The sequence below is a fragment of the Pleurodeles waltl genome, chromosome 11 (assembly GCF_031143425.1).
Source record: "Pleurodeles waltl isolate 20211129_DDA chromosome 11, aPleWal1.hap1.20221129, whole genome shotgun sequence".
Classification (NCBI taxonomy): Eukaryota; Metazoa; Chordata; class Amphibia; order Caudata; family Salamandridae; genus Pleurodeles; species Pleurodeles waltl.
Window position 1 is genome coordinate 533,435,601 of NC_090450.1, and position 25,793 is coordinate 533,461,393.

The following is a 25,793-nucleotide window of genomic DNA, read 5'->3' on the forward strand; positions in this document are numbered from 1 at the left end:
TTCCTAAATAGAAAGTTGATAGATATGGTTATGTTTAAGACAAAGCTATTTTTACATTTTGTCTCATGAAAATAAATCTACCAAAATAAAGTGCTATATTTTGGTGCAAAACTAAACAGTTTAGTTTCTTAATCTAGGATCTTGCAGTCACAGATCATCTTCTATTTTGGGTAGCTCTCGTGGCCTCAGAAAGCACAGATCTCTCTGCAAATTAAACATGTTGCTTTTCTGAAAAGGGTGTCAAATACTAAGCAGGCGCTTGGTGCCCAGCGCACCTGCCTGGAATGTGTGGTGCTCTCAGATGCAGACACACCGCGGCATGCCCAGTAACTGATTACTTTACAGCCTTGAGACACAAGCTCCGACCTGGCTATGCTGGGAAGCAAATGCGTTGAGGAACACTTATGTAGGTGGTCGGGAGAAACCAACTACTCTTCCTGGCTTGGTGGAATCCTCTACTTCTGTGCTTTGCACAGACATACTGTTCCGCTCGAGCATATTCATGACCAGTACCCACTCCCTTCACTCGGAGACGACATAACATAAGCTTATTGTACAGCAACACTTCTAATTAACTCGAAGAGCCGCATTTCCTCTCAAATCACCATAGGTCATAGGACAAGCCTGAGTGGAAGGTATTGAAACAACATCCATACTGGTTCCTTGAGCAGGTAATCTACAGACACCCTTCTCTGTCAGTATTCCTCAAATCACCATCTAGGTCCACGACTGGCCTCATATCCGTTTAGTTGGTTGGTTGGAAAAGAGCCATGTGATCATCTGCTACTCCCAGAAATCAATGGACTTGACAGACCATCAGGACATTTCTATATCAAACATGGAAAGCTTACCAACGGAACAAATAAAACTCAACAAGCAAAGCATCCCATCAAAGACTTGCCATGAAAGCTATCAAGCTAAACAATCACACCAGCAATCATGACCCTTCCCTCAACAAATTTCCACATGTACCACAATTACTCAAGCTCCACCAAGAATGCTAATGTGTATACACATTTTGCAGTGAAACAACATTCACATAACTAAAGCTCTCGCAACAAGGGAATTTAAAAGAATTTGCCAGCAACAAAAAGCTCAACACATATACAGTACAAGTATATGAATAGAGGAAGATTATGTCACAAGACAACTAAATACGACTGAAAACACTCAACTCGCACTCTGCTTCCCTCATACCTCATCACCACAGCCAAACTGAATCCATTTTGGGAGAATCCAACGTCGAGCCCTCTACATGCTGTTAAGTAAAATATTAACCTCATCCAAACACACCACCTTCAACAGACAAATGTAAGGCATCACAAAAAAAGGTAAACAGGATCATAATTCACATAGACTGCACAAAACAGGGCTCTACCTGTTGAAGTGTAAACATTTCCAACATCCTTAAGCTCTCAAAGTTACCAAATATGCGGTTCACATCCTTCCCTTACCAATGGTCAAATCACTCTCCAGTTAAGCACTTTGCCCACTTCTCCACATAGCCAAAGCACTTTCCCAGTACACTCAAAACAGAACAGGTTCTTCCTCTTCTAACTAAAGAAACAAAATAGTTTCTTACCAGTAGGTGTAGTTTTGCAGCTTGAAGAACTTTCTCGATTCACGTGCTGTGCATTATTCTACCATCTAGTGACTGGGACCAGAATTTTTTTTTAAACATTGCCACATCTTTTGGGAGGAGTGTGGGTCACTTGTGAATCCAGAAACTTCTTTGAGATGCAAAACTACACCACAGGTAAGAAACTACTTCATTTTGCAGTGTGAATCTTTTCTGGATTAAAATGCTGTACACTGATTATTGGAAATGGCCCTTTTTGCAGGGTCATCCCCAGTCTTTTTGCCTCCTTTCTCCTATTTTTTCTGACCTGTATTTGTTGGCTTTAGGACTCTGGGCACTTTAACCACTGCTAACCAGTGCTAAAGTGCATATGCTCTCTGTGTAAAGTGTAGTGTTGATTGGTTTATCCATGATTGGCATATTTGACTTAATGGTAAGTCCCTAGTAAAGTGCACTAGAGGTACAAAGGGCCTGTAAATCGAATGCAACTAGCTAGCCTGCAGCACTGGTTGTGCCACCCACATTAGTAGCCCTGTAAACATGGCTCAGACCTGCCACTGCAGTGTCTGTGTGTGCAGTTTTAAACTGCCAATTCGACTTGGAAAGTGTACCCACTTGCTAGGCCTAAACCTTCCCTTTTACTACATGTAAGGCACCCCTACGCTATGCCCTAGGTAGCCCCATGGGCAGGGTGCAGTGTATGTTTAAGGTAGGACATATACTAGTGTGTTTTATAGGTCCTAATAGTGAAATACTGCCAAATTCGGTTTTCACTGTGCAAGGTCTAGCTCTCTCATGGGTTAACATGGGGGTTGCCTTTAAATATCCTTAAAGCGCAGATTCTCTTTAAGAGCAGATAAAAATGTGGAGTTTAGGGTCTCTGAGCTCACAATTTAAAAATACATATTTTAGTGAGATTGGTTTTTAGATTGTTAGTTTGAAAATGACTCTTTTAGAAAGTAGGTATTTTCTTGCTTAATCCATTCTGTGACTCTGCCTGTTTGTGGATTCCCCGTCTGGGTCAGTTTGACAGTTGGGCTGTTCACACCTCTCCTTTAGACAGTGACACACAGGGGGCTGGGGTGTAGCCTACACATCTTGACTAGCCATCTGTGCTGGAGGGGAGGGGAGGAGTGGTCACTCACATCTGAAAGGACTGTGCCTGCCCTCACACAATGCATTCTACAACCCCCTGGTGAGTGTTTGGGGCCTGGCCTGGACAAAGAAGGATCTTGCAAACACTTGAGAATTTTCTTTGAAGTTTGACAACCCCAAAGGCAGAGCTGGGTATAAGAAGAAGACCCCAAACCCCAGACTTTTAGAATCTTTCTGGAATCAAGAGGAACCTCTGCAAGGAGAAGAGCTGAAGGAGGAGTACTGTCCCTTTGCTGGGCTGGCCTGCAGTTGCTGCTTTCGGCTGAAAAGAGTGCAAAGGGTGAACTTTGCTGTGTGTCCTGCTTGAGAAAATTCTCCAAGGGCTTGGAGAAGAGCTTGCCTCCTGTTGGAAGTCTCAGGGACACCAAAGACTTCAGTTTCCACGACCTGCGATACTGGGAACTGTGTGTTTTGTGCTGTTCAAGAGGAGAAACCACCGCAACACAGCCAACAACACTGCTTGCCTGCACCATGACCTGCCACCGCCACAATGAGTCGCATTGCCCCGCAACCCTGGTCTCCCCGACGCCGTCATCGGACGACTCCACTGAGCCGCTGCTCGCACCGTGACCTGCGGGCCACGCACTCCGGCATCGCCTGCTCACACTGCAGCCTGGGCATCCCTGACGACGACGACGCTCCTGCTGACACCGGTGCCGCTGCTTGCGGACACCGCTCGTGAGCTACACGAAGCACCGTTCCGTCCCGCACTGCAGCCCCAGTCTACCCACGCCAGCACCATCAACTCATGTGTTGTCACCAGGCATCCTGCCTGCACTGTGGCCTGTGGACACTGCTCGTGAGGGTCACGAAGCACTGCCCCGTCCCGCACCGCTGGCTTGGGCCTACCGACGACAGCGCTTCAGCAACAATGACGACGCTGCCTGCACTATGACCTGTGGACACCACACGTTGCACTGCCTGCTTCACACCACAGCCCTGGTCTCACTGACGCCGCTGGACGCAGTCACCGAGACGCTGCCTGCATCGGGACCTGTGGGCACCGCGCGTTGCATCGTCCCGCTTCGCACCGCAGCCCCGACGCCAACCACGCCGGTGCACCCAACTTCATCAGCCTGGAGTTCGATCCGCTACGCGCGTGACCTCAAGGGCCCGACGACTCCTGCACTGACTCCGGAACAGACACCGCTCTCCGGAGCTCACTGCGAGAATCACGATGCTCTGCAAATCCAAGGTACAATTTGTGGGTCTTCCCGACACCGTAGCTGGCCCACAACGCTGCGGCCGGCCTGAACTGTTCGTTTTGTTGATCACGACGCCGTGATAGACCCAGGTGGAGCTATCAACTTGAAGGAACTGTATTTTTGAGTAAATCTTGCAGAATTCATATTTGTATTACTGTATGTTGGATTTTTATCGTATTTGGTCTTGTTTTATATAGATAAATATTGGCTATTTTTCTAAAACTGGTGTGGTGTCCATTTGTAGTGTTTTCACTTATTACTGTGTGTTATGTGCAAATGCTTTACACATTGCTTCTGAGATAAGCGGGACTGCTTGTGCCAAGCTACCAAGGGGGTGAGCAGGGGTGATCTTATCCTGACTAGAGTGAGGTTCACTATTTGGACAGGGTGCAAACCGGCTGCCAACTAGAGCCCCCATTTCTAACACTGATTTTGTAGCTTTATTTAATGTGGAGGCGGCTGGGATGAAGATGAGCTTAAATTTTAAAATAAATGCTTCAACACACTTTGTCTGACTTGAGCTTCCTTGTTCATTTGAATATCAATGCAATAGTGACTTGTGAGTGTACGCACAGATGACCAGGTAGCTGCCATACAAATGTCCTGCAGCTGTATGTTTGCTAGAAAGGCTATCGTTGCTGCTTTCTTGTGTGTTTAATGTGCTCTTGGATTGTAACTTTATGGTGCTCCTGCACTTGAGTGACATCATTGAATCATTCACAACTGTATTTTTTGTACACGGTTTACCCTTCTTATTTTCTGCAAAGAATACAAATAGTCATTTTGTTTTCTTGATTGTTTTTAATATGTAGCTCATGATGGCTTTTCTTGCTTCAAGAGTGTGCAATGCTCTTTCTGTATGGTTTTGTGTTCTAGGAAGAAACTTGGGATTTTGATTGACTGATTTATGCGAAAATGTGAAACTACTTTTGCTATGAATTGAGTATCTGTCCTTGGGACTTCCCCGTCCTTGTGAATTTGCAGAGGAGGTTCTTTAATAGTGAGTGCTTGCAATTCGATAACTCTGTGCAGTGATGTCATTGCCATTAGATAGGCTGGGTTTTTAGCATTAACTTTTTCAAAGATGTCTTGTGAAAAGACTCAAAGGGTTCCCCCCCATTAGATGTGTTGAACAAGTTACTGACCTTTGACGAATTATCTGGTAGAGACATATTCTAGTTGCACATTCATTACCTTAGAATTTCCACCAGGCGCCAGTCTGGATCAAGAGATTTTGCTTCGAGCAGCACCTCTGTGCAGTTAGGTGGCATCAGTCGACTTTGCGTCCGTTGCTGGCCTCGTGGTCGTTGGATATGATGTTGTGCAAAATATATAGGCGCTACCCCAGTATGCTGACATCAATTTCTTTTCACAACTTTCCACGCCAGAACGGCAGAGCCTTGATGTAGGAAGCTGGCTCTGAATATACTATATCAAAATGAGATATAGTGTGCACACAATCCAGGGGTTCCCCAGAGGCTTAACAGAGGCCAAAGTAGATATTACTAATGCTCGCTTTTGTTGTAGTGTGGTAGAGTAGTATTATCTAGTTTAGCCTCTGTTAAGCTTCTAAGGAACCCCTGGACTCTGTGTGTGGGGGTGGGGGGTTAACCATGCCAAAAGGGGCACTTTCCTACACTTAAAGAACACAGACTCTGGGGCACCAGAACTAGGGCCTTGAAAGGGAAGTCCCTGTCCCTAGAAGTCAGTTCAAAGAGTGGGGAGGATGGGTGGGCCGGTAAGGAATCTCCAGCTAGAGTATGTCTCTATCAGATAATTTGTCACCAAAGGTAAGTAACTTGTTCATCTGATAGAGAATTCTAGTTGCAGATTCCTTAACTTAGAATAGATACCCTAGCAATACCCTTCCTGCAGGAGGATCTGCAAACAAAGATCATACTAGGAAGTACTGCAGGACTGAACGGGCAAAAGTACCTGTCCCTTTGGACCTGACTGTCCACACAGTAGTGTTTGGTAAACGTGTGCACAGATGCCCATGCTGCTGCCTGACAGATGTCAAGGGCTGGAACTCTGCGTGCTAACGCAGTGGTTGCAGGTGTTGCTCTGGTAGAGTTAGCACGCCAAACCTACTGGGGTCGCTTTTTAGCCAATGCATAGCACATTTTAATGCAGAGAACAACCCATCTAGAGAAGGGTCTCTTCTGCACTCCCTGACCTTTCTTTGCACCCACATAGCCCACAAAGAGTTGATTATCCACCTGGAACTCTTTGGTGCGATCAAGCTAGAACGGCAACTCTCTTTTTGGGTCGAGACGGTGGAGTATTTCCTCTTCATTAGAAAGATGTGGAGGCGCGTAAAAAGTAGACAAGGTGATGGACTGGCCTATATGAAAGGGCACGACTACCTTAGGCAGAAAGGAAGCCTTGGTACGAAGCCCCACCTTGTCAGGGTGGATGGAGATGAAAGGTGACTCTCACTCTGCGGGCAGAGGTGATAGCTACAAGGAAGACTGTTTTCAGAGTAAGAAGACAAAGGCGTGGCTCAAAAGTAGCACACATCAGAAAAGTTAGAACCAAGTTCAAATCCCACTGGGGCATTATGAACGGAGAAGGAGAAAAAAAATGGGTGAGGCCCTTAAGAAATCTTCCAACAAAGGGAGATTTAAACAAGGAGAGTTGGTCAGGCAATCTGAGGAAAGGCAAAATGGCAGATAAACAACCTTTGAAGGTGTCCAGAACAGAGCCCTGCTGGGCCAGAGAAAGAACAAACAAAAGAAACTCAGAAAGAGAGGCAGAGAGGGGGTCAACAGACTTATCTGTACCCCATGCCACAAATGTGTTCCTTCAACAGGTGTAAACCATTTTGGTTGAGGGACACCTGGTTGCCAAGAAAACTTTAGACTTCAGGCAGAATGTCAAAAGCTGTCAACTGCCACCACTCAAACTCCGCGCAAGAAGGCGGAGACTGGACAGGTTCACGTGGAGAACCATACTCAGCTGCTGAGATAGAAGATCCTCCTGAAGGGGCAGCCTGATCAGAGGATTGATAGCCATGCCCAAGAGCTCAGGATACCATACCCTTCATGTCCAGTCCGGACTCACAAGATTGACTTTGGCCCGGTTGAATCTTCTTGAGATCTCTGGGTAGAAGTGGTTTTAGCGGAAAGGAGTTAAGGAGGCCTGAATTCCACTAAAGATGGAAATCGTTGTCGCCGAGCGAGTACCCCGTTGGAAATTCCAATGCGCAAAACAGCTGACATTGCACGTTATCTGCATAGACAGACAGATTTAACCAAGGCTCTCTCCACTGCTGAAAGAGACCTTGCACCACCTCCTGGTGGAGACAGCATTCGTGATCGACCAGGCATTGACAGCTGAGTTCATCCGCTCTGGCATTCAGAGCACCCGCCAGATGTGAACTACCAGGAATATGCCCTGATGTTCCCAGCCATGTCAAGAGGCGCAGAGCCTCCTGACACAGGGTCCACAACCCCACCCCACCCTGCCTGTTGTAGTACCACATGGTGTTGATGTTGTCTGTGACACCTGTACCACTTTCTCTTTGAGATAGGGAAGGAATGCTTTCAATCTTAGCCTGATCGCCCTGAGCTCCTAAAGATTGACACATCTGACCTCTGCCTCTCATGTGGCAGCCCCATCCCAGGAGTGATGCATCTGTCACTAAGGTCAGATCTGGTTGGGGAAAGGGAGAGGGATCTGCCTCTGACCTAATCGTGGTTCAAAAGCCACCATTGGAGATCGTACGCAGTCCACTGTGAGATCTGGAACATGTTGGAGAGATTCCCCTGATGCTGCACCCACTGGAACTTCAGGTCCCACTGCAAAGCCTGCATATGCCGGCTGGCATCTGTCACCAGCAGGATGCAGGAGGCCATGAGGCCCAGCAGCCTCAGAGTCAGTCTCACCTGAAATTCAGGACTGAGGCTGAATCATCAGTAACAAAGCCTAAACTTCCTGAACTTGCTGCTCAGAAGGATGGGCCAAAAACTGCACTGTGTCCAGAACAGCTCTGATGAAAGGGAGCATCTGAGAGGGAGGCAGGTGTGACTTTGCCATGTTTATAGTGAACCCAAGCAAATGCAGGAGGTCCTCCATAGTCTGGAGGTGGGAGACGACAGGTGAGGGGTGAGCCCGCCTTCAACAACCAGACGTCCAGGTTTGGGAAGACTGAAACTCCCAGCCTGCGAGGATGAGCTGCAACACCGCCATCACTTTGGGTGAACACCCGTGGGGCCCAGGTAAGGCCAAAGGGGAGCACGGTAAATTGAAAAAATCTTCTGACCTACCACGAACTGCAAGACTGGGCAAAACAAGACGAGAACATAGAAGTATGTGTCCTGCAAGTTCAATGCTACTATCCAGTCTAGATAGGACCTGATCCAGAGTGAGCATTTTGAACTTCTCCTTCTGAGGAAGAGACTGAGGGATCGGAGGTCTAGGATAGGGCAGAGTCCCTTGTCCTTTTTGGGCAACAGAAAGTAGCGGGAAAAACAACCACAACCTACTTCTGGCACAAGGACCATCTCTATCGCTCCCTTGGCCAAGAGAACCATAACCTCCTTGCGGAGAAGTACCAGGTGATCCTCCGTCATCCGATAATAGGATGGTGGCATGGATGGAAGGGCAGTCTCAAAGGGGAGAATGTATCTCCTTCGGACTATTTGCAAAACCCACTTGTCTGACGTGATGGTCTGCCAGCGGGGTAGGCAATAGCGAATCCTGCCGCCGACTGGTCCCTAGTGGGTGAAGCATCAGCCTGGGAAGGTTTGAAGGCTGTGACTGAAGGGGGGGACTGGCTAGACCACTGGCTCCCTGATCCACGTGGACGCTCGATCCCACATCCCTGGCCACGCAGAGGCTGGGCAGCATGCGCGGCATGGTGGCTGGCAGGGAACAGACTTGGTTGGGTGCCCCTTCCGTAGCCATGAAAGGGGCAAATAGCAGACTGATGGGGGCGAGTGGCAGCAGTTTGAGGCCAAGGGACCGGGTTGTAGTCCGAGACTCCTAAAATCGCTCGAGCGCAGAGTCTGCTTTGTCTCGGAAGAGATGAGTGCCATCAAAGGGTAAGCTCATCAGGGTGGATGGGACATTCCCCGAAAAGCCAGATGTCCTTAACCAGGCGTGGCACCTCAAGGCCACCGTCGAAGCAGCCAATCTGCCTAAAGAGACGGTCATATCCAGCCCACATCTGATTGTGAACTTAGCTGCGTCTCTCCCATCAGCAATAGCTTGGGAGAGAATGGCCCGGGCCTCTTCCAGGACCTATGGCAGCACTTGCGTGACATTGTCCCATAAAGTATGGGTGTAGCGGCCCAAAAGTCATGCGTTGTTCACAGACCGCAATGTCAGGCTGGAGGAAGAAAACAACTTTTTCCCAAGGTGATCCAGCCTCTTCGATTCCCTATCTGGCGGAGCAGAAGGGAAGGCATCACGGGATTTTGAGGCTTGGATGACCAAGCTCTCAGAAGTAGTGTGTTGGGTCAGGAAAGCCAGGTCGTTAGGTGCAGGCGATGGTCCTGTTGACAGGAGCCCCTGTACTGGGTTTGGACAGAGTCCCCAGCTGGACATCAGTGATGGCTTCATTAAAGGGCAAAAGGGGTTCTAACATGGAAGCCCTAAGCTGAAGCACCTCAGTAAGGAGATTAGACCTGACAGCCATGGAAGGGGACTCGAGGCCCAAGATCTCAGCCACTCTCCACACCACCGTGGAGTAATATGCCCCCTCCTCCGTAAACACAGTAGGGGGAGAAAGCATACCAGCGTCCAGGTAGGTATCCATAATGCTGGCTTCACCCACTTACTGAACCAAGTCCATTGGGTTTCTTCAAGCTGGTATTCTAAAGAGTCAGGGTCTGATCTAGGGACCAAGATCCCCAATCAGGTCTGAATCGGCGCTGAGCAATGCTTTTCCAGCTCTGTGTCGGAGAAGGCAATGAGTAAAGGATCGACAACACCCACAGGCCGGGAGGGGTCAGAAGCGTAAACGCTGGAACTGTCTTCAGGGAAGGTTGCAGTGGTATGACATGCCGATTCGGATCCAGAAGTGGATCCCTGGGTGCCTCTCGGAGCACAGGCCGAAGCTGCCAGTGCAGAACCTGAAGGGGTCCCTGCTAACCCTGCATTACCTGAAGGTTTCCCGACAAGGGAGGTCTGCCCAAAGGTGACGTGCGTGGTCTTGTAAAATTTCTTCAATTGGGCAGGAGTGGCCCCAGCTCCCGAAAACTCAGGGAGGTAGGAAGCCGACTCAGAAGTAGGTTCCGAAAATGGAGGCCTAGAGCGAGGATGCTCCTTTTCCTACGTTGCATCGTCCGACCGACGGGATGAAGTCAAAGAGAGCTTGAGCTACGTTGACGACTTCTTGTGGTTGGTTACGCAATGTCCTGACAATTTTGAATGGGATGAGGACAAGCTGTCATGGCTCCACAGGCCGTCTCAGGATCTTCCTTTCGACCGAGACGAGGACCGAAGCAGAGCAGGACACCGGGCCACGAGCAGCTTTAGGGACTGCTCCATCAAGGCCCTCAGATTCATGGCCCAGGAGTCGGAGCACGACTTCAGGTTGTGGTCGCGCTCCAAACACCACAGGCACACGAGGTGCAGATCCATCACTGACATCATGCGGTGACAGGAGTCACAGGGCTTGGAGCCGGCCTTATGAGACGACATCCTTGATGCACCAAGAAGTAAAAGAAAAAAAAACTGAGAGGCCAGTCAAAAAGCGACTGTACAGGTAGATCTCTTTGGATTTGCATATAGGATGGCGCGGAAAGAAGAGCACCGACGTCAGCGTGTCGGGATGGCACCTATATATGACCCAAGATGTCATATCCAGCTAACACAACACCAACGACAGATGGTGTCAACCGACACCATCTAGCAGCGTGCAGGGGTACTGCTCGAAGAAAAATCTCTGGATCCAGACTGATGCCTGAGGGAAATTCTACAGTAAGGAATCTGCAACTAGAAGTCTCAGTCAGATAGTACCGGGTTTAAGTTCCATGTTGGTGCATGCACCCCTTCTGGGTGGTGCTATTCATTTTTCTCCTTCCAAAAATCTCTTAATTACTGTGGAAGTAAAGAGACATCTTCCTACATTGCCCCTTGTATAGGTCACAATAGCTGCTAAATGTACTTTTATGGAAGCATATGTTAGTTTGCAGTCTAGAAGAAGTGTAAGATGTTTTAGGACTGTAATGTCATTTGTATTTTGATGTAATAGCTCCCACTTTTTGCACCAAAGGGAGTATCTTTCCCATTTTGCCATATAACATTTTCTTGTAGTTGGCCTTCTTGCTTCTCCAAGGATTGCCATTGACTTTCCTGGCAGGTGTTGGTGGCCAAATCGAAGTCTTCAGGAGCCATGCTGCTAAACGTAAAGTTTCTGAATGAAGAACACCCCCCTCCTTCATTATCAGTAGATTGTGAAGTCTTGGCAATTTTTGGATGTTTCCTTTCACCAGGTCAGAGTACCTGTCTTGCTCACTGAGTAGCAATAAAAATTACTGTCATCTTGTCCTATTTGTATTTGTGGATTACTCTGAGTATCAGTGGTATTGGGGGGTGGGGAGTGGAGCGTTTTCAAGTATCCCTGACAATTTATCCATGTGGTGTTCCATATTGACCGGTGGTGCGGGTGCCTGGATGCAAAGTATTCAAATTTAGCGTTTGCTGTGTTGCGAAGAGATCTATTTTTGGTGCATTCCACATTTGAATATTGAATATCTGTTTGAGTACTGAGTGACTGAGTTCCCACTCATGGGAAGATGACGCTTGTCTGCTTAGTTTGGCCGCTTGGACATTGTCCTTCCCTAGGAGATGAATTGCTGACAGGTAAATTTGTTTCTGAATTGCCCACTTCCACATTTCTTGTGCTGATTTTGAAAGGACAAACAAATGAATTCCTCCCTGTTTGCTGAAATAAAACATTTGTAAGGAAATGGCTCCCTGTTGCAGTTACCCCCCACTTTTTGCCTGATACTGATGCTGACTTGACTGAGAAGTGTGCTGGGACCCTGCTAACCAGGCCCCAGCACCAGTGTTCTTTCACCTAAAATGTACCATTGTCTCCACAATTGGCACAACCCTGGCACCCAGGTAAGTCCCTTGTAACTGGTACCCCGGGTACCAAGGGCCCTGATGCCAGGGAAGGTCTCTAAGGGCTGCAGCATGTCTTATGCCACCCTAGGGACCCCTCACTCAGCACAGACACACTGCTTGCCAGCTTGTGTGTGCTGGTAGGGAGAAAATGACTAAGTCGACATGGCACTCCCCTCAGGGTGCCATGCCAACCTCACACTGCCTGTGGCATAGGTAAGTCACACCTCTAGCAGGCCTCACAGCCCTAAGGCAGGGTGCACTATACCACAGGTGAGGGCATAGGTGCAGGAGCACTATGCCCCTACAGTGTCTAAGCAAAACCTTAGACATTGTAAATGCAGGGTAGCCATAAGAGTATATGGTCTGGGAGTCTGTCAAAAACGAACTCCACAGCTCCATAATGGCTACACTGAATACTGGGAAGTTTGGTATCAAACTTCTCAGAATAATAAACCCACACTGATGGTGGATCAGCGGTGGGGTACAAGACTTTGCATTTGCTGGACTACTCAGCCAATACCTGATCACACGACTAAATTCCCAAAATTGTCATTAGAAACTGATTTTTGAAATTTTAGCTATTTTTCTAAATTTTTAAAAGTCCTGCTAGGGCCTTGTGTTAGTCCCTGTTAGCATTTCTTTTAGAGTTTAAAAGTTTTGTAAAAGTTTGAATTAAGTTCTAGAGATAGTTTTAGATTCTTAAAAAGTATTCCAACTTTTAGAAACATAGGGGGTTATTACAACTTTGGAGGAGCTGTTAATCCATCCCAAAAGTGACGGTAAAGTGACGGATATACCACCAGCCGTATTACGAGTCCATTATATCCTATGGAACTCGTAATATGGCTGGTGGTATATCCGTCACTTTTGGGACGGATTAACACCTCCTCCAAAGTTGTAATAACCCCCATAATGTCTACTGCAGAAGAGACAGTGGTGGAGCTCAACCTCACACCTTACCTGCGTCTTAGGATGTCAGAGTTAAGGGGACTCTGCAGAATCAAAAAAATAAAAACTGGATCAAACCCTACCAAAGAACAGCTCCAGGAGCTCTTGGCAGAGTTTGCTAAAAACAACCCCTCTGATGATGCCCTCACAGAGGGGGAAGCTAGTGATGTGGAGGAGAATTTCCCCCCTCCAGTCCTAGTTAGGGAGAACAGGGTCCCTCAAACCCCGTCTCAGCAAGTGATAGTCAGAGATGCTGCTTCTCTCACAGGAGAGTCCAGCACCTCTGGAATCATTGAGGATAGCCTCAATGAAGAGGACCTCCTGCTAGCCAGGATGGCCAAAAGATTGGCTTTAGAAAGACAGCTCCTAGCCATAGAAAGGGAAAGACAAGAGATGGGTTTTGGTCCCATCAATGGTGGCAGCAACATAAATAGGGTCGGAGATTCTCCTGACATGTTGAAAATCCCAAAAGGGATTGTAACTAAATATGAAGATGGTGATGACATCACCAAATGGTTCACAGCTTTTGAGAGGGCTTCTGCAACCAGAAAAGTAAACAGATCTCACTGGGGTGCTCTCCTTTGGGAAATGTTCACTGGAAAGTGTAGGGATAGACTCCTCGCACTCTCTGGAAAAGATGCAGAATCTTATGACCTCATGAAGGCTACCCTGATTGAGGGCTTTGGATTCTCCACTGAGGAGTACGGGATTAGGTTCTGGGGGGCTCAAAAATCCTCGAGCCAGACCTGGGTTGATTTTGTAGACTACTCAGTGAAAACACTGGATGGTTGGGTAACTGGAAATGAAGTGCATGACTATATTGGGCTTTATAATATGTTTATGAAAGACCACATTTTAAGTAACTGCTTCAATGAAAAGTTGCATCGGTATCTGGTAGACCTAGGTCCAATTTCTCCCCAAGAATTGGGAAAGAAGGCACACCACTAGGTCAAGACTAGGGTAACCAAAACTTCCACTGGGGGAGACCAAAAGAAAGGGGTTACAAAGCCTCCCCAGGAGAAAGTGGGTGACACTAGAAATAAAGAAAAAGAGTCCTCTGTAGGCCCCCAAAAAACCAGACCAGATGGGTGGGCCCCAAGACACAACCCAAAACAAAGGTGGGTACCAGGGTAAGAACTGGGATGCCACTAAGGCATGGTGCCAAAACTGTAGACAGACAGGGCACCACACCAAGGACACTTCTTGTCCCAAAAACATACCCCCTAGCAAAATCCCAGGGGTGACCAGTGTAGCCACTGGGGATGACTCCTCAGATGAGGAGGTCTTCATAGCCTTCAACTGGAAAAGGGGCCCAATAGGTGAGTTGGAGATTCCAGAGGGAAGTAGACACTTCCACCACCTACTGGTGAATGGAATCCCAGCCTCTGCCCTGAGAGACACTTGTGCCAGTCACACCATTGTGCATGACAGGCTGGTGTTCTCCAACCAGTACATCCCAGGTGAGACTGCCAGAGTAGGAGTTAGCCCAGACAGGGTCACTAATAGGCCTGTGGCTTTTGTGCCCATAGAAGTGAGTGGGACTTTTAACTGGGGAAGGGTGGTAGTCAGTACAGACCTCCCCCTTGATTGTCTCCTTGGAAAGGACTACCCAGAGGTTAGTCAGAGCCCAAGAGAGGAACTGGTCCAGGGCCAGTCCTCTCCCAAGGACTCTGGAGGTGCTACCCCTGCAGTACCTGCAAGTAGGCCCCAGAAGAAAAAGAAAGGAAAACAGAGTAGGAAAGGTGGATGACCTTTAGCCAAGGTTCCAGCAAGCCAAGGAGATTCTGCTCCAGTAGGGAAGAACTCCAAAAGTGGCACTGGTAAAGTCCAACCTGACCCACAAGAAGTCCTGGCTAGTCAGGCAACTGTTAAACCTGAGTGGGTGGCTCCTCAGTTAACAGAAGAAAGAGTGGAAGAAGGGTGTTTACTACGAGATGTAGAAACCCCCACTCTAACAAAGCAGAGAGGCACCCTGAACCCAAAGAAGCCTGTAACTTAGCCCCTTCCCTTGTAGGTGAAGAGCTAAAGGTGTGGTTCTGGGCACTGACAGCTGTCAGTTGCCTCTGCTGGGTGTTAGCCTTAATGGCTGCACTATCCTTGGCATGGTGGTCTGACCCCATGCCAAATAGCTAGTTAGGCCCCCTGACCCTATTGGTCATGGTGGGGTTACTCCAGCTCTGGGTAACCTCTTTGGGTAAGCTAGGGGTGACCCTGGCTAAGATCAGATTAGCAGAGGTGGATACCTCTAACCCCAAAATAGAGAGAATGGGTGAAGACATAAAAAGCACAGACAAAAGGCAATTCAGACTAGGTCCTATCACTGTGGAAGTGGGTCAGTTCCGCAGAGGGAATGACCTGAACAAGAGGGTGTAAGGCAGTGCAGGCCCTGCAACAAACCAGCCTATTTCCTCAACTCTTCCTCGCCTGACAGACTAGGAAGACTCTCCCAGCTTTGGCTGAGTCTCCTGGCCTGTGGGCTGGGGTGGGGGGGCTTGTGTAAGGAAATAGCTCCCTGTTGCAGTTACCCCCCACTTTTTGCCTGATACTGATGCTGACTTGACTGAGAAGTGTGCTAGGACCCTGCTAACCAGGCCCCAGCACCAGTGTTCTTTCACCTAAAATGTACCATTGTCCCCACAATTGGCACAACCCTGGCACCCAGGTAAGTCCCTTGCAACTGGTACCCCGGGTACCAAGGGCCCTGATGCCAGGGAAGGTCTCTAAGGGCTGCAGCATGTCTTATGCCACCCTAGGGACCCCTCACTCAGCACAGACACACTGCTTGCCAGCTTGTGTGCGCTGGTAGGGAGAAAATGACTAAGTCGACATGGCACTTCCCTCAGGGTGCCATGCCAACCTCACACTGCCTGTGGCATAGGTAAGTCACCCCTCTAGCAGGCCTCACAGCCTCAAGGCAGGGTGCACTATACCACAGGTGAGGGCATAGGTGCATGAGCACTATGCCCCTACAGTGTCTAAGCAAAACCTTAGACATTGTAAGTGCAGGGTAGCCATAAGAGTATATGGTCTGGGAGTCTGTCAAAAACGAACTCCACAGCTCCATAATGGCTACACTGAATACTGGGTATCAAACTTCTCAGAATAATAAACCCACACTGATGCCAGTGCTGGATTTATAAAATATGCACACAGAGGGCATCTTAGAGATGCCCCCTGTATTTTACCCAATCCCTCAGTGCAGGACTGACTGGTCTGTGCCAGCCTGCTGCTGAGAGACGAGTTTCTGACCCCATGTGGTGAGAGCCTTTGTGCTCTCTGAGGACAGAAACAAAGCCTGCTCTGGGTGGAGGGGCTTCACACCTCCCCCTGCAGGAACTGTAACACCTAGCAGTGAGCCTCAAAGGCTCAGGCTTCGTGTTACAAAGCCCCAGGGCACTCCAGCTAGTGGAGATGCCCGCCCCCTGGACACAGCCCCCACTTTTGGTGGCAAGTCCAGGAGAGATAATGAGAAAAACAAGGAGGAGTCACTGGCCAGTCAGGACAACCCCTAAGGTGTCCTGAGCTGAGGTGACTCTGACTTTTAGAAATCCTCCATCTTGCAGATAGAGGATTCCCCCAATAGGATTAGGGATGTGCCCCCCTCCCCTCAGGGAGGAGGCACAAAGAGGGTGTAGCCACCCTCAGGGCTAGTAGCCATTGGCTACTAACCCCCCAGACCTAAACACATGCCTAAATTCAGTATTTAGGGGCTCCCCAGAACCAAGGAACTCAAATTCCTGCAACCTAAGAAGAAGAGGACTGCTGAGCTGAAAAACCCTGCAGAGAAGACGGAGACACCAACTGCTTTGGCCCCAGCTCTACCGGCCTGTCTCCCCACTTCTAAAGACACTGCTCCAGCGACGCTTTCCACAGGGACCAGCGACCTCTGAATCCTCAGAGGACTGCCCTGCATCTAGAAGGACCAAGAACTCCTGAGGACAGCGGCTCTGTTCACCAAAGACTGCAACTTTGCAACAAAGAAGCAACTTTGAAACAACTTGCGTTTCCCGCTGGAAGCGTGAGACTTGGCACTTTGCACCAGACGCCCCCGGCTTGACTTGTGGAGAACAACTACTTCAGGGAGGACTCCCCGGCGACTACAAGACCGTGAGTAGCCAGAGTTGACCCCCCCCTGAGCCCCCACAGCGACGCCTGCAGAGGGAATGCCGAGGCTCCCCCTGACCGCGACTGCTGCTTCAAAGACCCGACACCTGGTAAAGACTCTGCACCCGCAGCCCCCAGGACCTGAAGGATCCGACCTCCAGTGCAGGAGCGACCCCCAGGTGGCCCTCTCCCTTGCCCAGGTGGTGGCTACCCCGAGGACCCCCCCCATCTCCCCCCCCCTCTTCTGCATTGCTGAAGAGACCCCTTGGTCTCCCATTGATTCCCATTACAAACCTGACGCTTGTTTGCACACTGCACCCAGCCGCCCCCGTGCCGCTGAGGGTGTACTTTCTGTGTGGACTTGTGTCCCCCCCCCCCCCGGTGCCCTACAAAACCCCCCTGGTCTGCCCTCCGAAGACGCGGGTACTTACCTGCTGGCAGACTGGAACCGGGGCACCCCCTTCTCCATTGACGCCTATGCGTTTTGGGCACCACTTTGACCTCTGCACCTGACCCGCCCTGAGCTGCTGGTGTGGTAACTTTGGGGTTGCTCTGAACCCCCAACGGTGGGCTACCTTGGACCCAAGCTTGAACCCCGTAGGTGGTTTACTTACCTGCAAAAACTAACAAACACTTACTCCCCCCAGGAACTGTTGAAAATTGCAGTGTCTAGTTTTAAAATAGCTATATGTGATTTATGTGAAAACTGTATATGCTATTTTGCTAATTCAAAGTTCCTAAAGTACCTACCTGCAATACCTTTCATTTGAAGTATTACATGTAAATCTTGAAACTGTGGTTCTTAAAATAAACTAAGAAAATATCATTTTTTATACAAAAACCCATTGGCCTGGAATTGTCTCCGAGTGTGTGTTCCTCATTAATTGCTTGTGTATGTACAACAAATGCTTAACACTACTCCTCTGATAAGCCTACTGCTCGACCACACTACCACAAAATAGAGCATTAGAATTATCTATTTTTGCCACTATCTTACCTCTAAGGGGAACCCTTGGACTCTGTGCATACTATTTCTTACTTTGAAATAGTGCATAAGGAGCCAACTTCCTACAACATTGTCTTAGTGTTTGTAGTCATAATGCTTTCCCCCATAGCTCTTTCTGAGAGCCTTTTAAGGCTAGGAACACTGGGCCTGATTACAACTTTAGCGGAGGGGGTTAATCCGTCCCAAATGTGACGGATATCCTGCCCGCCGTATTACGAGTCCATTATATCCTATGGAACTCGTAAAACGGTGGGCGGGATATTCGTCACATTTGGGACGGATTAACCCCCTCCGCCAAAGGTGTAATCAGGCCCACTGTCTTTCCAATGCATTGATATGCTGTGCTTCAATGCGTTCTGTCCTTACACCTCTTACATTGAGGGATCCTATATTTGCTCCCCAACCCATTTGAGAGGAATCTGTGGTAATGGGCATTTGAGGAGTTGGCTGTGTAAATGGTCTTCATGCTGTTAACTATATCCTGTTCCCTCATGCCATCTCCTCCTAAATATTTTGCATGACAACCACTAATCCTACCAATATCCTGGTTGCTTGTGACCATTGGTTTTGTAGCCATACCTGAAATGGTCTCATATGTAGCCTTGCGTATGGAGTGAGTGGGATGTATGAGACCATCTTCCCCAGAATGTTCCCCAGTCAGAGACTGCCCCTTCTGGTAAAGGCGAGTTTCTTGAAGTACTGATGTTACCCTCTTTTCGCATGGATATGCCTTTGCCTCTATCGAGTTGATTCTCGCTCCTAGAAAGACCTTTTTTGCTCTGGCTTTGTTGATGGTTTTTCAGTATTTATTGAGAATCTTTGATTGAACAGTGTTGTTAAAACTTTTTGAATATCCATTTTGCATTTGCTCAATTAATTTTCTCTTACCAACCAATTGTCTAGGTAAGAGTAGAAGTAAATTCCTTGTCTTCTTAGTTGTGCTGCTACAGCTCTAGGCATTTTGTTTATACTCTCAGTGCTGACTTTGTTTTGAAAGTTAGTACTCTGAATTGGTAATGAGTCTTGTGGACTACAAATCACAGGAATCACTGGTAATTGTGATTCATTGGGATGTGCAAATAAGTATCCTTTAGGTTTATGGTTGCTATATAATCCCCTTTGTTAATCTGTGGGATAACCTCCTGCAGTGTTGTCATCTTGAATTCCTGTGTTTTTATTAACTTGTTTATAAATCTTAGGTCCAGTATGGGACATAGTGTTACATCCTGATTTGGAATAAGGAAATAAATTGAGTTGTTTCCTTGATTGATTTCCTTCATCTGCACCTTTTTGTTGCTCCATTCCACAGCAACTCCTCTACTTCCTTGAGTAGACATGATGTTTCTTCCTTTGAGAGGACCTCTTTCCTTGGTGCTTTTGCTGGGGGGCGTTTTGATCAGTTTGAGATAACATCTATATTTTATGATGTTTCCAACTGTTCGTTATCTTCTTTCACCCCTGAAGTAGGTTTTTACTCTTCCTCCCACAGGTGTTGAGTGTGAGAGGTTTTAATGAAATGCAGAATCACTTACTGGCGGGTGTCGCTCCTCTTCTATGAATGCTCCGCTCTTCCCCATCCCTGAAAAAACTGCCATCCTTGCATCTGAAATGGCCAGAGTTGAAGTGTTGGATAGGATTGGCTTGTTGCTTGAAACCCCTCATGTGAGAATGTGCTAGAGTAGCCCCCTCTTCCTGTTGGTCTTCTGAAAGGAGTTGCTTCTCTTCGTAGGTGACCTCTATATTGCAGAGCTCCCACTGATTTAGTGGTGGTGGTGTCCTTTTTCAGCTGCTGTAAAGTTTTATCTACAGAACCTCCAAAAAGCTGTCCACTGTTAAATGAAGCATTGATGATATTAGTTTGGACTTCAGGTTTACAACTAGACACCCTCAATCATGCATAGCATCTTAGTGTTGTCCTCACCTTCATTTAATGGCAAGCAATAGCCGTTACATCCAGTACTGATTTCAGGCAAGTGTTAGCTATGTTTTTACCTTCCCCAGCTAGTGCAACAGCCCTTTTCAGTACTGTTAGGGCAAGTGTTTCATATGTTCTGTCATTTCACCTCACTGCTGGTAGGCATACCTATTTAGTAGAGCATTGGAGTTTGCGATTCTCCACTGATTTGCTGCCCCTCTTTCAAAAATGTTTCCAAACAAATTCATCCTGTTACTTTATCTGGAGTTGGATGAGATGTAGTAGGGTATGTTTGCCCTTTTCCTTGCAGTGGCTGCTCCGATTGAATCAGCTAGAACTGTTGCTCTTCTGTATAGAGGATCCTTGGACAAATGTCTATACTTTTTCTCAGCCTAACTATGACTGCTCTGCAAGTTGCAGGATTCTTGAACGCATCTCCCCAATCCAAAATGTTTGGAAGCACTGGCAAACACAGATTTGTTGTTTGGAGGGCAGTAATGTCTCAACAAGGAAGCAGGATTGGCCCTTTTACTCTTTCAATTGTACCCCATATTTCTCAGCTGCCTTGTTTATAAGCTGACTGTACATCGCAATATCATCAGGGGCAATGTTCTTGAGGGGTAGCCTCGTCGGGTGAATCAGTTTCAATGTCTTGCCATTGTTTCTCTGTAAATTCAGATCCTTCCTGTAGCATTTCCATAGCTAAATTCTCAGGATTATCTTCCTCAATGATAAACTCCTGTTCCAGTTCTTCTTCTTGTGGCTCAGGTGTCGTTGGGGGTTCAAGCTCTTCCCCTACCCACTGTCATCATGCCTCGAGGACTTTTGTGGAATACAAAATTCTCGAAGGGATTCGGCGAAGTCCCTCTTTTTTTTCCAGGACTGCTGCCATGTATGCCTTTAGCTGCTTCTTTGTCCTTTCAATTTCTGCAGACCTTTCTTCAGTGTCTAGCTCAGATGACTATTTTCTATTCCATGTTGAAATTTCCTTCAACGGAGTCTCTTTTGACGACTTCTTAGGAATTTCTCCCTTTCTCTCTTCCGCTGACGTTGAAGCTTCTCTGCTTCAATCTGTCTTCTGATCATCTTGATATCTTTTGTTTTATTTTTGGGAGTTTGACCACCTGTGGTATCCCTAGCCTGGGATCTGACTGGTTCTTTTGATCCCGACTTGCCTTCGGCAATGTTTTTTTCGACACAGAGGCCACTTTTTGAGTTCTAGAGTCAGATGAGTTAGAGTCTCCCACTGCCCGAGAATTATTTTTAGCTTATGCTGTTCTCTTTCTACCTTGACGATCAAAAAGACCTTTTCTTGATCGTCACCTGGCAACCCCAAGTCCTTCAGAGATGGAGTTGTTTTCTGGCTCTGCATGGCATAGGGAGCCTACCTTTGCTTGTCTCTCGCTCTCAGTGTCTTTGACTTAAAGTCTGCACAGGCCTCGCAGTTGTCACTGTTGTGGTCAAGCAGCATACTGCAAAGCTATTGCATCGCAACACCCTCTCCAAATAATAACCAACTATACATTTGACATCCTCAAGCTAGATAATTAACAATATTGTATATTATCAGCTCCAAGGTCAAATCAACAACCATTACTTCATGCACAACTAAAACAATCCAACTTCACGTAATGCTACAGCAGAAGCACAGAATAATGCCCTCCTAGCCACCCACAAAGGCAATATGCGTCTACAGGTCATTCTTCACTTCTCAACTGACTTCGACACCATCAAAAACAAAGCCCTAGCAAACAACATTCATGGGATTCTCTGGCCTTATATTTAACTGGCTCCCCACCTATATCTCCAACAAGGCAAGCAAAAGGGACTCATACAAAATAGTATTTGTTGACCTTTGAGGATAATGATTACTTGCAAAGCACCCAAAGTAACCCTGAAGTCTTCTGTCATCCACAGCCGCTACATGAAGTTCCTTGTGAGTCCTTTCAGCTGATTACAGCTACAAGATCAATCAGTTTACTGAGAAATAATCAACTCTATCTAAACATCTGCTCCACTGATGAAATTATCAATCAAATCAAGACCTGCCTCTTCCCCCTCCTTGTGCAGGACTGGATGTTAAACGTCTACCTAAAGATTTCACAAACCGAAATAGAATTGCTCTTCATCACAAACAGCAAATGGCAACAGACGTGGTCTGATCAAAGGACAACTGTGCTGCAAGAGGACGGACAGGTAGACATCACTTATGTTCAGACCTGATACATACTTTTCCTTAAAGTCTACCCCTGCTAACAAAACTGCTATTCTTCCGACAAGGTTGAAGAGTGACATTTTCATTGGAAACTCATATATGTTGCTCTGAAAAGCATCAAATAAGCTGTCTTCCACCACATCACAAAACTGTACAAAATACAGCATGACCTAAACTGAATACAATGTCAAAGCTAGATCTCGGTGTCTGCTTCTAAAACTACAAGCGGAAAAGATTTGTAATCATGAAATGTAAAAAGAGAAAAGCAGGAATCAAGCTTTCTACCTTGATCGAGATTAGCATCTGTCGAAACATCAAGTGTACAACTTTACTTTTGCAGTTCAAAAAGGAACTAACTTTTAAGCTGATCAAGGGGCACTTAAACAACCATTAATAATGGCCAGGTGCACTAAGGTCAGGCTTGGCATCTGGAATCCTTCCCTCCCCGCTGTTTTACATGATCATGACTCATTAACTCACCTTCCAGACAAGGTTTCTACTAAACGATTACCTCAATACAAGTCCCTATTCAGGTTTCCAAAGCATCACCTGTTATACTAACAGTTTCAAGTGATGCTGACATTTGAGTGTTTTGTCTTATTTACAATCACTAGAGGCAATCTGCCGGTAGTGCTCATTATAAGAGAGTTTTAAATATTTGGTTGGTGATGTGAGCATTCCAAAATAATTCACTTATGGGACCCTGAGATTTTAGGAATCAGAGGGTGGGGGTATTTAGAAAAAAACTGTGCGAGTTTTCTTAGCTGGTAAGACAGTTACATGAGGCAAAAACACTGAAATGTGTGTATAACTTGGAGATGACCAATTCGAACATCAACATAGCTAACTCAACCTGTCATCTTTCAGAGGTCATTAAAGTGAGTACTACTGAGTTGCACACCTCTACAAAAAACACAAGGTAGGAAGCAGCTGAATGGTATTATAAAGAGTTAATGATAGTTGGGGCACATGAGCAGAGCCAGTTTTCCTCTGTGTGGCCTCAGGAAATTGGAAAGAAACATCATTCACACAAAAAGTAAAACACCTTGAGTCAAAATAACTTAAGCTACATATTACTGTAGCCATCCAAAGCAACAATTACCCGCTAAAGACACTGAGAAGGATAGCACTGCCCCTGAAAATTAAACCATTAACCTGGGCTCACCAATACCTCCAACCTCTCATAATTCATCTATTACAAATCAATTTATGCTGGCCCAGAAACAGAAATTCGGAAGATACTGAGAATACAGGAACATTTTCTACAGGGAATACACGAACGTTTGACAAGACTTTGCTCAAACCGAATGAAATCAAAGAAACAACTTAAACTTTCAATCCTCTCCTTTGGCTTCTCAGGCAGCAAAAGACCCAGTACCATGCATCAACTACAAAGCCTTTGAGTGGTGAAAGGACAGGAATATGTAAAGAACCTAGCACCTTTGCCCACTCATTGGTACAAACTTAGATTTATCTCAATAAAAACAATTACAAAAAACGGGTTGAGCAGTACAATGCATTTGGCAGATCCATTAGAGTTCTGAGTCCTTATCGCTGGAAAATCATTTGTCCACAAATAAAGCACGAACACAATCTGCCACTGACTTGTCTTTTCAAGGAAGCATTCTTCTTCCCCAGCTCACCAAAGATAACCTTCGGGCCATGATAACACATCTAAAAGAAAGGCCGGCAAGGCAGATCTCCTAACCCTCTACCTACATTTTCATTTTACCTCACTAGAGGAACCCTAGCTAATAAATAAAACTACAAATTGTTAATATTTTTGGGATATTGTATTAGATAGACATAAAGAAGCACAGAGGTGATAGCATAGTGTTAACAAGTGTTCAAAAGAGCAAAGTATTACAAAATCAATATTTCAGTGAAAGTACCTTAACATCGGGAGATTTCACCATGAGATTTTTCAGTGGGACATAATGCTCCGATGCAAGCACATAGTCCTCAGAATAACAGATGTTTAATCGAAGTGATCCAAGATCATCTGCCTTGGAAGTCTTGTTTCCATTGTCTCGTGGTTGCAAAAAGTACCTATGAAGAAAACATTACAATAAAACATTAAACAACGTGAGAGAGCGCGTGCAAGAGTGTGTGTTTGTTTCTTAGAGATTTATATTGCATGTCTTATATTTCTCAGAGCTGCAAATAGAAGGTGTTGCTATCACCTAATTTAATGGGCCTCCATTTAATGACCTTGAAAGATTTGATGGCTGGGTAGTTGCTGCAGGATCTGAACTTGTGATCGCCTCAATACCACATATTCAGCAGCAAATATTAACTAATTATTGCACAGCCCTTGAAGCATGAAAGTTGGCGTACTGTGCAAGTTTGAGGTGGATAGCTGATTGGGTATCAAAAAGGGGAGGAAGAGCTTAAAAATAAAAAAAAAAGGAAGATAAAGAATAGTATTTTTTTTTCCTTGCACTGACCTATTGCTCTACCCCAGGGCAATCTAATCTTTTCAGTAGTGAGAGCTACTTCTAATCAGTGCAAATCATTCTGAGCTACAAAAGGCAAAGCAACTCGTGCACTGTTCCTACTGACCCTCAAGGCCCAGCCTCATGACTGAGCATAATTTCCATGAAGCTGATACCATGGTTTGAAGAAAATGATAGGGGTTCCCTAGAAACACTGATACAAATGACACTTGATTTGTGTTGTAACCATGCAGAGATTGTTATGAGCATGGATACCACATTGGTGCCAGTACGAGTCCACGAACATGTCACAAGACAGTACTCTGAGAGACCTATCTAGCAACCATAAACAGTGCATGATCCAAAAACACTATAATGTCTGTCCATTGCACCCAAATGTACATTCAATTTGCATTCTTGATGGTCTCTGCTTTATTTTTCCGTATGCTTCTCCTTAGTAGCACTCCTGCGCCAGAACTAAAATTGGTGGAGCATTAGGCCGTATGCTTGGAAAAACACCTGACAAAATTAGCTGGCAATAGGAGAACAGTGGATGGAGGGTCAATCTCCACACAGTACTAAGCAAAGGTGGGGAAGTGAGATGTCTTTGATGTTACTACAGTGCCTGGGAAGGCTGGTGCGGTGAGTAACTGGGAATTGCATCCAGAAACTGTCGAGTTACTGTTAATTAAGGTAAAAGAAAAGAACTAAGGCACTCTTAGCAATGCTGTAGGGACGGCTAAGCAGTATGTCAATCTGCTTCACATATCAGGTTCTTGGGGGATCGGTAACGGCTGGGTGGCCCCACTGGTGTTGAGTGAGAGAGACAAAGTGTTATAGGTCAAGACCTCTACTTTCTCAGTGACCAGCAAAGCACTGTTACAATTGGCTTTTCCCATCTCAGCTGTCATCTGTTACGGGGAAAAGGATATTCAGTGAAGCTTATCAAATCTACCAATGCTTTTGCTTCTCAGAGCCCTACAGACACTTAATAGTGATACTCAAGAGTGGTCTCAAAATGGCCTCTGAAGGACAGGCAACATGGGGTGCATGGAAGGGTGGGTTGCTAAAATGTAGCAAATAAATCCAATTGTATAGATTTAAGACAGGGCTCAGAAAAAAAACACTTTAGCTTTCAAATATTTATACAAG

General features: G+C 46.5%; 1 protein-coding gene across 1 annotated transcript in view; it reads right to left on the minus strand.

The window, feature by feature from the left end:
- Positions 1-25,793, minus strand: part of RASA2 (RAS p21 protein activator 2) — a 461,891-nt gene that overhangs the window by 206,379 nt on the left and 229,719 nt on the right. The window contains exon 10 of the mRNA XM_069213940.1: positions 24,099-24,255. Coding sequence (XP_069070041.1) covers positions 24,099-24,255 — 157 coding nt within the window. The remainder of the gene's footprint in view (positions 1-24,098; positions 24,256-25,793) is intronic.